The following is a 14564-nucleotide window of genomic DNA, read 5'->3' as shown; positions in this document are numbered from 1 at the left end:
CTTTGTCCGTATCAGATTCCTTTTAATTCACACACAAATTAATCATTTTCTTCTTCTTCCACATGCTATAAGTGATTCACAAGGTTTTGAACTGAAATTCACTCTGCACAAGGTTGATTTACAAGGTTACTTTTTCTATTTGATAAAGAAAAAAATGTTTTTATTGGATTGAATGATATGGATCACACGATATAATTACTTTGTATTGGCTTAATTTATAAGGGACATAGATATAGGATAAAAGAAAGTGTGTTTTTTTTCCTTTTTATTTTTCTTTAAATCTCCTACAAGGTTCTTCTTTGGCTTTTAAGCCAACAGGTCTACCTTCCACCTTATACCTCAAGACTAGGCATGGATAGTGGAATTATTTTTGACTGGGGGAGAAAGAGACACACAGAGGTCTGGGGTAACACAAAAGAAAACACAGAGGGGCTGTGTGGTTCAAAGAGACACAAAGAGGGATAGTAGGATAAAGAGACACATAGAGTGATGGTAAGACAAAGAGAGACAGAGATGGGCGGGGGGGCGGGGGGGTGAGGGGGGGGGCAAAAAAGCAAACCACATCAGCTAGTGTGAAGAGAGACACAAATACGGATTGGGAGAAAGAGACACACAAAGGGTCTGGGGAAGAGAAAGAGACACAAAGAAGCAGGGAGACAAGACACACAGAGGGGCTGAGGGGAGAAATAGACCCACAAAGGTGTGTGCCCAGACACACAAAATGGGGCTGGGGGAGAAAGAGACACACAAAGGAGCTGGAAGGAGAAAGGAGATGAGTGGGAAGAGACACAGAGAGGGGCTGGGAGGGAGAAAGAAACCACAAAGGTGTTGGGGAAGAGAAACATAGAGGGGCTGGAGAAGAGGAAAAAGAGACACTCAAAGGAGTTGGAAAAACAGAAACACAAAGAGGCTTGGGGAAGAAAGAGACACACAAATTGGCAATTTTGTTTTCAGTGGGTGCACATAGCTGGTCTTCCCTATGGCACAAAACAGTCTTAACCAGCCCTGAATGTAGTGGTGTAATTGTGAGTAGTGTCGCCATCTGAAAGCAGTGGTGTACTTGTGTGTAGTTTTTGCATTTGATTGCTGGAATGTGTTTATATGTCGTGTTGGAGTCTGAATGCAGGGGTGTATTTTTTATATACCATTGTAATTTTAATACAAGGTACTGGTGTTTGATTGAAGGGGTGTATTTGTATGTAGTCTTGGTGTTTAAGTGCAGGCATGTATCTGTGTGTTGTGTTGGTGATTGAATGCAGAGATGTATTTGTGGTGTTGGCATTTAAATGGAGGAGTGTTTTTGGACATAATGTTGGCATTTTAATACAAGGGTGTGTTTGTATTTTGGTGTTTGATTGCAGGAGTGCTTTGACTGTAGTGTTGGTATATCAATGCATGGATGTGTTTGTGTGCAGCGTTGGTGTTTGAATGCTGGGATGTATGAACATTAACACATACAACGCCACACACACACAGGACCACACACTGACACAGATACCCATTGACACACAGATGTACATACATATTGAGGCTCACACACAGATACACACATTGACACACATAAATACACACTCATACACACACTGACATACACACACAAACAGGTCAGAATTGACATATTTTAGCCATCTTCCTGTTTCTGAACCTTTTGGGTGCAGGAGAGTGGCAGCCTTCAGGTCTACTAGCTGCAGCTGGTAAGTATATCTACCTACCTTCCGTCATGCACACTAAGCGGAGATGTCACCTTTGAGGGTTCTCGATTAATATGCAAAGACCCCTGAAAGTGACAGACCCGCTTTACACCATAGATCACACTTTTCCATTTATATAAATAAAAAAAATAAAAAAACTCCTAAAAAGTGCTGTGTTGGCCCTCTCAGTAAAGTAATACTTCCTGATATTATTTTTAAACCATTACCCCTCTAATATAAGACTATGTCCTCTTGCTGTGGTAGTTTTTCTTCTTTTAAACAGGGGTCAAGTCCTGGAGAAAAAAAGTGTGGGAACTCACCCAAGATTCCTCCCCTAAAAAAAACAAACAAACACAAATTTACACTTCTATGCATATAGTGCAGTGCAGAGTATGTATAATAAATGTAGTGTGTTTGTACTGAATGCACAGTATGTATAATGAATGCAGTGTGTTTATAGTAAGTGCAGAGTGTGTATAATGAATGTAGTGTGTGTGTGGTGAGTGCAGAGTGTGTACAATGAATGTAGTGTGTTTGTAACGAGTGCAGAGTATGTATAATAAATGTAGTGTGTTTATAATGAGTGCAGAGTGTATAATGAATGTAGTGTGTGTGTAGTGAATGCAGAGTATGTATATTGAATGTAGTGTGTGTGTGTGGTGAGTGCAGAGTGTGTATAATGAATGTAGTGTGTTTGTAATAAGTGCAGAGTATGTATAATGAATGTAGTGTGTTTGTAATGAGTGCAGAGTGTGTATAATGAATGCAGTGTGTTTGTAGCAAGTGCAGAGTGTGTATAATGAATGCAGTGTGTTTGTAGCAAGTGCAGAGTGTGTATAATGAATGCAGTGTGTGCAGTGAATGTTGTGTGTTTGTAGTGAGTGCAGAGAGTGTATAGAGAGTGCAGAGAGTGTGTAGTGAGTGCAGAGTGTGTATAGTGAATGTAGTGTGTTTGTAATGAGTGCAGAGTGTGTATAATGAATGTAGTGTGTTTGTAGTAAGTGCAAATTGTGTATAATGAGTGTAGTATGTGTATAATGAATGCAGTGTGTGTGCTGGATGATGTGTGTGCTGGATGATGTGTGTGTCCTGGATGATGTGTGTGTGATGTGTGATGAGGTGTGTGTGTGTGCTGGATGATGTGTGTGTGTGTGCGTGCGTGTGCTGGATGATGTGTGTGTGTGCGCGTGTGCTGGATGATGTGTGTGTGTGTGCGCGTGTGCTGGATGATGTGTGTGTGTGCTGGATGATGTGTGTGTGTGCTGCGTGTGTGCGTGTTAGGAGAGAAAGCATTTTTTTTCAATGTATGTGTTTATATTTGTTATTTTATTCCCTCCTCCCTGCTATTTACCTTGTCAGGGAGGGGGGGAGATCTCCTGATGGTCCGGTGGAGGGAGCCAGACGCTGCACATGGGGGCCCAGCACACTCTGTGTTCCCTCTCCAGTTCTGTCTAACTCTCCCGAGACTCGTCTGCATGCTGTGCGTAGCGTTGCCATGGTAACCCGTGGCGACGCTCTGACAGCCGCGGGTCTCGTGAATGTGAGACAGAGCTGGAGAGGGAACACAGGGTGTGCTGGGCCCCTGTGTTCAGGTATCAGGGCAGATCCTGCAGGATTACTAGCGGGAACGGCGTTCCTGCTTTGGAAAAAGTGCAGGAACGCCGTTCCCATGCGTTCCTGCAGGACTCGAGCCCTGCTTTTAAACATAGTCTCCTCCTTTACCAAGGTGTTCAAACGTTGTGTAACCAGCTGTTTTGGTGTTAGGGTAGATGATGGTCTCTTATTCAGCCCAGCTGTACCCCTTCACTCTTAATAATGTGTACACGTGCATATCCCAGCCCCTTGCATTCTTACAATAATATAACTCAATCAATTATTATTTCTGTAATATAATAACTCACAATCAATTATTTTTCATTAACTGTGTTTTCAGAACGCCCCCCTCCCCTTCCCCAGATCCTGGTGGTCATGTGTGTTAATATAACCTGGTCACGAATGGGTTAACCAGGAGTGGATTACAGGATTATACAATCTATCCTATTTGGTCTTGGTAATTATGCCATAAGATTTGAATGGGAGGAGCTAACTGATTACTTTAAAGGAACACTATAGTCACCTAAATTACTTTAGCTAAATAAAGCAGTTTTAGTGTATAGATCATTCCCCTGCAATTTTACTGCTCAATTCACTGTCATTTAGGAGTTAAATCACTTTGTTTCTGTTTATGCAACCTTAGCCACACCTCCCCTGGCTATGATTGACAGAGCCTGCATGAAAAAAAAAATGGTTTCACTTTCAAACAGATGTAATTTACCTTAAATAATTGTATCTCAATCTCTAAATTGAACTCTAATCACATACAGGAGGCTCTTGCAGGGTCTAGCAAGCTATTAACATAACAGGGGATAAGAAAATCTTAATTAAACAGAACTTGCAATAAAGAAAGCCTAAATAGGGCTCTCTTTACAGGAAGTATTTATGGAAGGCTGTGCAAGTCACATGCAGGGAGGTGTGACTAGGGTTCATAAACAAAGGGATTTAACTTCTAGATGGCAGAGGATTGAGCAGTGAGACTGCAGGGGCATGTTCTATACACCTAAACTGCTTCATTAAGCTAAAGTTGTTCAGGTGACTATAGTGTCCCTTTAAATATAAGTGTTTGCCGTGAAATAACCCCTTTGGCATTCTGTGCTGTGTTAAACTAATATAACATGTTTGTCCGAATATAATAGGATTCTTTTACACCTTTGTCAGATCATTTGGATTGTTAGTTTGTTTGAGCAGGGCCCTGAACACATGTGAGTCAAAGCTGTCTAAGTGAATTAACTAACACATCTCATCCGTCTATTGTACAGTGCTGTAGAATAAGTTGGTACTTCATAAGTAAGAATAATTGTAATAGAGAGGTTAACAATGCTAATTAACTAAGTGAAATTCTTAAATGAACTAAATGAGTTCTAACATTTTACATATCCTGGATAGTTTTTAGAGGATGAGATTCACTAGCTAGCCAGACATGTTGCTGCTTTGTGTCCATGGGATGACGTGGGACCCCTGCGGAGGGTTAGAAGTGGGCAGACAGCTACTAAACTACAGCCAGTCTGATTGAACTGTAAACCTGTTTGTCGGAGTTTGCTGAAACATCCCTGCAAAGCTTTGCACTGGGAGAGGCATTTACAAAGCTGTTATATTCACAGCAACAGTTACTAAGGTGTTGATTTTTGTTTGTTAATCTTGACAAAGTTAGTGTTCTCCCAGCAGGAGCAAACAAACAGCTTCCTTTTAACAAAAGACTCCTGACTAGCTGGGGAGACCTACTGAGTATGTAAAGCAGCACTTTTCTCTGAATAATGGAGTATTTTGGTGGATTTAACCATGACTGAGAAATTAATGGGACTATCAGCTTCTAAAAAAGACTTTCTCAATGAGATTAAGCAAATGTAGATGAAGATCTCCTATGACTGTGAGCCAGAAGGAACATTCTTCTTTGAAAATGAGCACCATTGCTGTAACACATTTGCCAGCAATCCAGTCCACCAATCTTTTTATAAATCCTTACGCTATTGAGGTGTTAAAGAACAAAAAAGAGGAACTTGTTGAAGGTATTAAGAATCCAGATCTTCTCCTGAACTGGTTAGTGGACAATGGGTTATTCCCAATGGATAAAAAAGTGGCCATGTCTTATTACCGAACCAGGACAGAGAAAAACTCACGGATGCTTGATATTCTGGTGTCTAAAGGTGAGCGGGCCTGTCGACTCTTTTTCTATCCTTGTCTTAAGTTGATTGAGCCAGAAATATATAACAGTGTTAAGCAATATGTCAGCAACGTGAATGATTATGTTGGGGATGGCAAAAGGCAACTCGTGGGATATTTGCTTGAAAGGGACAAAGAAGACCTTAAAAGGCCTGTTATCGAAAAGGTGGTGAAACCAGCTTACAAGGAGACTCTGCCCAAAATTAAAAAGGTTCCAGAGAAAGTATCAGAGGTTCCACGTCCTAAAGAAAAGCCAAGAAGTTTGCCCCAGTCTCCCAAAGAACCCACCACAAAAACGGGTTCTCTTAGTATGTTTGATGCTGCTGTAAAGGGGAATCTCTCACTTTTGGAGGAAATATTAAAGGGTTCAAATGTCAATGCTGTGAATTCTTCAGGCGAGACCCTTCTCCATGTCGCTGCGGCCAGTGGACATGTCCCAGTGATAGAATTTTTAATCAGCAAAGGGGCTAAAGTAGAAGCCAGAGACAATAATAATAGGACACCGTTGCACAGAGCGGCAGAGAACGGACATGTAGAGGCTGTCAAGTTATTGCTTAAGGCTGGTGCTAATATTTACAACTTTGATGACGGCAAACAAACCCCTGTTCACTTGGCTGCACAAAACAACCACCAAAAAGTATTGCAAGTCTTTCTGGAGGAAGAAGCTAAGCGTTATAAAAATAGGCGCAACTTTTTACACATGGCCGCAATCAAAGACGATAGCAAACTGGTGACGATGCTTTTAACAAATGGTGCCCAGGTGGACGCCACAGATGAGAAAAACCAGACTGCTTTGTTTCACGCTGTTTCCAGTGAGCATGAAGCCACGGTTAAAGTATTATTAGAACACGGAGCTTCGATAGATTCCAACATTATTGATATTGCCTTTAAGACCAACAATGAAAAGATTTTTGGGTTATTACTAGAATATTCTAAAGGATTGTCTCCCGACACCATGATATCGGCAATGTTCAAAGCCGTCAAGCTGAATCTGTATGGTATAATCAATGCTTTAATTGATAAGGGAACAGATGTCAATGCTACAAATGACCTGAACTACACACCATTGTTGCTTGCCGCAGAATTAGGAAAATCAGAAGCAGCCCAGGCTGTCATTGAAAAAGGAGCGGATCTTGATGTTAGAACGCCGAATCTGAACACAGCCTTACATCTGGCGGTTCAAGGAGGAGATGTTTCAATCACGAAACTACTCATACGTAAAGGAATAAATATTAATATCACAGGCCCTGGAGACCAGACTCCAATTCATGTCGCTGCTTTTCATAACAGGCAAGAACTGATTGATATTTTAATTGAGGCTGGAGCTGATGTGAATGTCGTAACAAAGGAATTAGTGACTCCTTTGCATATTGCAAGCCAGAGGGGAAACCTTGATCTTGCACAACGTCTTCTACACCACAAAGCCAAAGTTAATGTTAAAGATAAGATTTCAAGGACACCCTTACATCTTGCCACTGAAGGAGGGGGGGCAGCTATGGTGCAGTTGCTTCTAAACAACAAGGCAGACCCTAACGCTGCCGATAAAGATAAAAAGACCCCTCTTCACTTTGCAGCAACCCTTGGAGAAGCTGAGATGGTGGAAGCTATGTTAAAAAACCATGGCAGGTTTGCAGCTAAAGATATGGATGGTTGCACACCCCTTCACTATGCTGCGGTTGCAGGCAGTACGGACACGGTGAGGGCTCTCCTGGAAGCTGGAAAAAGCAAGAATGTGGATGATAAAAATGTGTGGCGGAAAACTCCTTTGCATCAGGCGGCTGAGCACGGCCACAGTGATGTCATCAATATGCTTCTAAGTAACGGCGCAGCCATAAACCCTCTAGACAGCAACAGAGACACGCCGTTGCACTGCGCCTGCAAGGCCGGACACTTCACCTCGGTGCAAACTCTGGTGGGCTGGGCGCAAGGAGAAAAAGCCAATTTGCAGGCTACCAACAGCCTCAAGAAAACACCTCTCCAAGTAGCAGAATCTGAAAATACTGATGGTCACCAGCACATCACAACTTTTCTGAAAAAGAAAATGCACTTAATCAAATAGAACCTTTGATTACAAGTGTAGAGGAAATTCGTATGATCCCTGCTAAAACACTTCAGACATGATTTTCTTTCTGGTGGCTGATGGTTAGCGTACATATATTTTTGGGATATATTCTAGATCTCCGTGATATTGGGTGACGTATGAAAAGTGCTGCCATGAAATATGCAGAATGGAAATAATTAGTTTGTCAAGGAAGGATCCCAATGAAACTGACTTGATTATTTCATTAATTTCCTCCTTCCATCATACAAATTCTTTACTTTTTATATACCACCCAATAGCGCAGACATGAAATATGTCCCAGAAACATGGTGGGTCTTTAAGACCATGCACTAAAGATGAAGCTGGAATTAAGATCTGTGCCCTGTCACTACTGCATGTCCCTCATCTCCCCAAGGGTTATTCACTAAACTGTGAATTGTTGAGAATTTCAGATTATAGGCTACAAAAAGAAACTGGAAACCCTGTCCAACTTAGAATTTTTTCCATTCTGCTATTTTGTCCAAAAAATGTTTAAGTTCACTTTGAATTTCCTAACATTTCAAACTGAATACCCCTGGCAGAATTAGAATTGGTTTGGCTACATTCTGCACAATCACTTCATAATTAGTGTTCCGGCAGATTAAGCAGCACATTGCTCAGAATATTCAATATATAAAGGCTCTAGTGTGGCCAAATTACTGACTGGTGGGAGTTGTACTGTAGTGGCAACAAAGATTGACAGGTGTTGTATTTGTGGGTTATAAATTGTTCAGTGATTAGTTTTAGCCGGTTGGAATATTATATCTCAATTAAAGGTTTCTGGGCTTTGCAACCCCCCACCCCCCCAAAGAAATCTCCCCCAACTATAACTTTATATACACACAGACATATATATATATATATATATATATAGACATAACTATTAGAGATTTGGGTATATTCAAACAGGTCAAGATGAACAAATGTATACCTCATCTTTCGATGTTGAAAGGAACACTTTAAGCACCATAACCACTACAGCACACAGTAGTGGTTATGGTGCCAGGAGTTTCTTGGTGCCCCCCCCCCATTGTAGGTAGTCAAAGTGGTTGCAACTTGCTTGACCACTTACCTGTGGCCTCTGGGTCTGGTTGCCTGCTCTATGAAGCTCTCTGCATTGAGCAAAGCTCCATGGCGCAGGGTTTAGCTCATTCTCTGAGAGCAAACAGATCTCATCCAGTGAGCTGGCCCTGCGTCATGGTAGGGTTTAGCTCAGGAAATGTAATGCAAGCTCCTTGTGAAATTAAGCGATGGCTGCAAAGCCCAGTTAGGTTGCCAATCCATTTGCAAATGTTTTGACTATTTACATTGGGGGGCAGGAGGGCACTAGGAAACTCCTGACATCATAACCACTACAGAGCTGTAGTGGTTATGGTACTTGGAGTGTAACTTAAACAAACAGGGATCCCACACCCCCAAACAGAGCTCAAATCTGAGCTACTTTAAGAGAAAAAAACTCAGCACTCATAGTGTAGACGAGACCTTATGGCTACGTAAGCCCACTTTATTGAAGGATCAGAGGATACAATCCCAATAATCACAAAGCATAGCTGACCATGGCTGCCTAAAGCAAAAAATAAAGAAGACTTAATCGTAGATTTAAGATTAAGTCTTATTTCTTCAATAACGTGGGCTTATATAGCCTGAGACTCACCTATTCCGTGATCCCTGGTATTTTATTTATTACGAATGTTCCAGCATATTCGGCAGTGCTGTACAACGTGTAAACAAGTCGTTATATTGTAATTGCTATCAAGCAAGTTTGACAAGTAATGGGGGGAGGGAGAAGAGGGTCATTGCTGAAACACACTGTGCAGGAAGTGGGACACATTTAAATAAAAGGCAAAGATGAAAATGCTAGCTATACAGAACAATTATAAAAAGTATATATTGAGGAGAATGTGCAGCAGGGTTAGCGAGGGCGATTGGGACGTGTGGTCGGTATTAATTACTATGTAGGAGAGAAGGTACCGGTAAATGGTTAATTAATATGCCCCTTAAGAAATGTTGGTTTTGTGAGATTTTTTTTTTTTTAAACTAGGAAAATATAATGGAACAAACTGCATCTTTAACATCCAGATTATAACAGCATAGAATTTCTTAAAGGAACACTATAGTCACCTAAATTACTTTAGCTAAATAAAGCAGTTTTAGTGTATAGATCATTCCCCTGCAATTTCACTGCTCAATTCACTGTCATTTAGGAGTTAAATCACTTTGTTTCTGTTTATGCAGCCCTAGCCACACCACCCCTGGCTATGATTGACAGAGCCTACATGGAAAAAAACTGGTTTCACTTTCAAACAGATGTAATTTACCTTAAATAATTGTATCTCAATCTCTAAATTGAACTTTAATCACATACAGGAGGCTCTTGCAGGGTCTAGCAAGCTATTAACATAGCAGGGGATAAGAAAATCTTAATTAAACAGAACTTGCAATAAAGAAAGTCTAAATATGGCTCTCTTTACAGGAAGTGTTTATGGAAGGCTGTGCAAGTAACATGCAGGGAGGTGTGACTAGGGTTCATAAACAAAGGGATTTAACTCCTAAATGGCAGAGGATTGAGCAGTGAGGCTGCAGGGGCATGTTCTACACACCAAAACTGTTTCATTAAGCTAAAGTTGTTCAGGTGACTATAGTGTCCCTTTAAAGGATTAAAGGACAGTGGCCATTTAAAACAGCACCCTCAGTTCTAATTCATATGTAATTCTTTAATTCTGGAAGCTACAAATATGGGCTTGATGTCCCATTTAACTGGGAACCAATAGAAAGGGTATGGATTTAAACATGGCACGCCCTGAGAGTCCATCATTTGAAACCCTCTGCTGCATGTTAGGAATTATGTCTTCCAGCAGTCACCTGACCCATAAGGAATATTTGGGTCTAATATTAGATAGAAGGGGTGAATGTATTTCTGATTAATCTTCTTTCAGAAAATGTATAAAGCAGGGTTATATTAAACTAATTCCTGCCCTGGATATTCCTGATTTAAAAAAGATTGTCCAGCTACCATCTGCTAGCGGACACATTATATCTTCCATTAACCAAAATAATTATGTTTTTGAGCAGTTTGACCAACCCGAAGGCTCTACCCAGGGCATTACTGATACCCGCAACTGCCCTCAAGATGCTAAAGAATTTCACCTTAAGACTCATTGCACCCTACCCTTTACAATGAGATGGTCCTTAATGTTTCCTTTTCAGATGTATCAGTACATGTTATTACAAGCTGCTATGTGATCAGTTGTTTAATACATTTGTAATTTGGATAAATATTTCTCATTTAGTTCATGTTTCTTTGTTTTGTCTTCAGAGAGTTCATTAATGAATTGAAACTTGTTTTTGTAATTTTATTATTTTTACATATTTTCTTTTTATTGTCTACTATTAGAGAGGGGAGAAATCAGTTTTTATATTAATAGAATATTATATAATGTTAATTACCTTATTGTAACAAAATAGAACATCCAATTAAATACACTTAAAAAACTTGATCGTAATGTTTTACAATAATTTCCATATACGTATGTTGTATTTCTTTGAAAAGTAATCAGCAACATGTAAATAAACATAAATAACTAAATACAAAATAATTTTCATATCTAGGAACCTTTCAAGTGCTAACCATTCATGAAGGCATATGATGGCACCAGTCCTCATTTTATTTAAATATATTGATTAGGGGTTTCCATTATTTTGTCTACCCACTGTACAATAAGTGTATGTGTGCATTCAGAACAATGACTATTGGTAAACAGTGGCGGAACTAACATAGAGAGGACACTGGCGCATGTACACATGTACACACAATGACACATACAAGAGGAGAGAGAGGAGGCTGTCTCTAGATAGTGTGTAAGAAAATCATTAAAAAAAAATATGGTTTAATTCAGAAATGCTAAAGACACACACAATGACTGACGAAGTTGCTAGTCACTACTGTCTCAGTAATGGATACCTGAGGCAGACACGGTGGCTGCAACTAGACGAACTACGTGAAGGTGGGTACAAACGGGAAGACAATAAACAAAACGTAAATGGACAGAGACAGGGCAAGAACCACACTAAAATAGTAAATAGGTCCCCACAGCAGGAATGGTACAGTGCATACGATATTATTGCCCTATTCTGGTTAACTGGCAAGATCGTAAAGTATGGGTGCAAAGTAACTAAAATCTCAGATGAAAATCACAGTATGGCTACAATGTGCCAGAAATGCCCCTTCTCTCAGGAAGAATAGGGGAAATCGTTAGTCAATTCCGGGTAGTGGGTGGGAACTTAATCGTGGGTTGGTGCCCTATACAGCATATAAAAGTTTTTAACTTGTATCCTCACAGGGAAAGTAACGCTTGTAATATACTCCGGCGCCCCTATATTAGTGGAGGATATAGTAGTAGGTCAGCATCCTAGTATAAATCTAGTGAAGTACATATAACCAAGAATAGTGTCTGTATAAAAGTATCCAACCTAGGTGCTAGTGGTTACAGTATAATCTGTACTAATATCCTGATCTGTGCCTTCAAGGGCACATAGCTTCTGGTAAGGCTATGGTAGTACTAGATATCCTGTGCCTACATAAGCACCTAAATAATGGTCGGAGTAAATGTAGCAGAGAAATCCTATGTCTGTATAAAAGTATCCAACCTGGGTGCTAGTGGTTCCAGTATAATCTGCACTAATATCCTAATCTGTGCCTTCAAGGGCACCTAGCTTCTGGTAAGGCTATGGTAGTACTAGATACACTGTGCCTACATAAGCACCTAAATAATGGTCGGAGTAAATGTAGCAGAGAAATCCTGTGCCTTCGTGGGCACCTATGTGGTTAGCAGAGCTGTGCTACCTGAAATCGGCTGTTCTAAACTGTGCCTATGATGAGCACCTGAATAATCAAAGAGTTAACCAGAGATATCCTGTGCCTTCGTGGGCACCTAAATCGTTAGCAAAGCTCTGCTTCCTATTAACGGCTATTCTAAGCTGTGCCTTCGTGGGCACCTAGCTCTAACCGTAGAGATTAGCAAACTGGGATGCTGAGTGGAAACTATGGTCAGAGTCCAATGATCCTCGGTGTAACCGAGCGCTAGTGGCTAAGGTACTGTGAAGTTTAGCGTGTAAGGTCACACGAACAATCATATAGAGTTAGTAACACCGGATCGATTATCGAGCCCCGACGCGCGTTTCACCAAACACAGGCTCTTCAGGGGGAACCGGCTTCCCGATCGAGGCGAGTTTAAATAAGCCGCCTATTTTCCTTATTGGACCAAAGAGTGTGACGTCATTGTCAGTAGTGAGACGTACGGTGGCTGAACGCAATCATTTCGAGTCAGACTGCGCTGACTAAATGATGCCCCGTAATGTTCAACTAATATGTTCTAAAAGTAACACCCAGAGTCATGCTGATTAGGTAGGGAAGGGGGAGATGGTTCATCCTCATAATTTGGGGATAATGTACCCTGAATGATAACACTTGATGGTGACGATAATCTTAGATAGTGGGAGATATATAATAGTTCCCATCAGTGCAGGGACAAAGATCTAAATAAGGAGAAGTCCCTCATAATATTTGCCAATTGGTTAAGTTTATGGCATGGTGGATCAGCAATACGGGTGATGTATATAGTAGCGATTAAAATACATAGTATATGGGTCACAATATTTGGTGGTTGGTCATAAAGGAAGGGTATATCATTAAGGGTGTGTCTTAATAGATAATTTTAGCTAAGAAGTATTCAAGTGGTGTACATGCAACATAAGTGCTAATACATCGTGGATAGGGTATAGAGTGCTCGTCATCGGTGAATGAATGCGGTGTAGTTAAATTCTTCATTCAGTCCCGATGGAGCCAAAGTTTTAAAGAGATAGATCCATTTGGATTCTTTTTGTAGTAGTGTTTTATTAAAATTTCCTTTTCTTGGATTGGGCGATAGTTTTTCTATTGCCTGGAACTTGAGATTTTCAGGTTTGCCATCATGGAAATTCCTGATGTGTCTGGCCACTGGTGTAGGGTTAATGGTATTATCAATAGAATTGATATGTTGCCAGTTAACCAGAATAGGGCAATAATATCGTATGCACTGTACCATTCCTGCTGTGGGGACCTATTTACTATTTTAGTGTGGTTCTTGCCCTGTCTCTGTCCATTTACGTTTTGTTTATTGTCTTCCCGTTTGTACCCACCTTCACGTAGTTCGTCTAGTTGCAGCCACCGTGTCTGCCTCAGGTATCCATTACTGAGACAGTAGTGACTAGCAACTTCGTCAGTCATTGTGTGTGTCTTTAGCATTTCTGAATTAAACCATATTTTTTTTTATGATTTTCTTACACACTATCTAGAGACAGCCTCCTCTCTCTCCTCTTGTATTTATCTATCTAGGGTTATCCCCTGCGCTGTCACTTATCATAGGACCAACCCTCTACTATATACACAATGACACATAGATTCACACACAGATACATACAATGACACACATACAAATAAAAACATAGACACACAGGGGCACAAACTGACACCCATGCAGATACACAGACAAACTCTTACAGAAACACTGACACACACAGCGCCTCTATGCAGAGTGTGGAGATACTAAATGTCAATGCTGCACATCATGCAGCACTGATCCAGGAAGCACACCTAGTGGCTGTCTGAGTGACTGACACTAGAGGTGTTCCTAGGCAGCAATATAAACATTGCCTTTTTCCTGAAAAGGCAGTGTTTACATTAAATAGCCTGCAGGGACACACTATACACACCACATTGTTGGCGTTCCAGTGACTATGGTGTCCCTTTAAGCTTTAGGGAGTTGTAGCTTTTACAGGCTGGATTTGCAACATTCCTTTATATTATCCATAGATTTAGAAATTCTGAACTGCAGTGAATTGAAAACCAAATTGCAAAATTACATAAAAATAGCCCAACTGACTAACAAACAAACAAACAAACAAAAAAACAAACAAACAAACAAAAAAACACAGCTATAGCCACAACTTTGCAATCCATTTTTATTGTTCTAAGTTCTTTCCAGCCCGTTGCACTTTCC

At 40.5% G+C, this 14564-nt stretch overlaps 1 protein-coding gene across 1 annotated transcript; it reads left to right on the top strand.

Moving 5' to 3' along the window:
* The first annotated feature begins 4989 nt into the window (after nt 1-4989).
* LOC134568587 (CARD- and ANK-domain containing inflammasome adapter protein-like) lies at nt 4990-7677 on the top strand. Its single transcript, XM_063427235.1, has one exon. It carries the CDS (start codon nt 5149-5151, stop codon nt 7504-7506), a length of 2358 nt encoding a protein of 785 aa, XP_063283305.1. The 5' UTR covers nt 4990-5148; the 3' UTR covers nt 7507-7677.
* Nucleotides 7678-14564: the final 6887 nt, after the last annotated feature.

Source organism: Pelobates fuscus, chromosome 7 (genome assembly GCF_036172605.1).
Source record: "Pelobates fuscus isolate aPelFus1 chromosome 7, aPelFus1.pri, whole genome shotgun sequence".
Classification (NCBI taxonomy): domain Eukaryota; kingdom Metazoa; phylum Chordata; class Amphibia; order Anura; family Pelobatidae; genus Pelobates; species Pelobates fuscus.
This window is presented reverse-complemented; position numbering and strand designations above follow the sequence as displayed.

Coding starts and splice junctions, on each gene's coding strand:
- LOC134568587 (XM_063427235.1), top strand. CDS start 5,149: ATGACTGTGAGCCAGAAGGAACATTCTTCTTTGAAAATGAGCACCATT.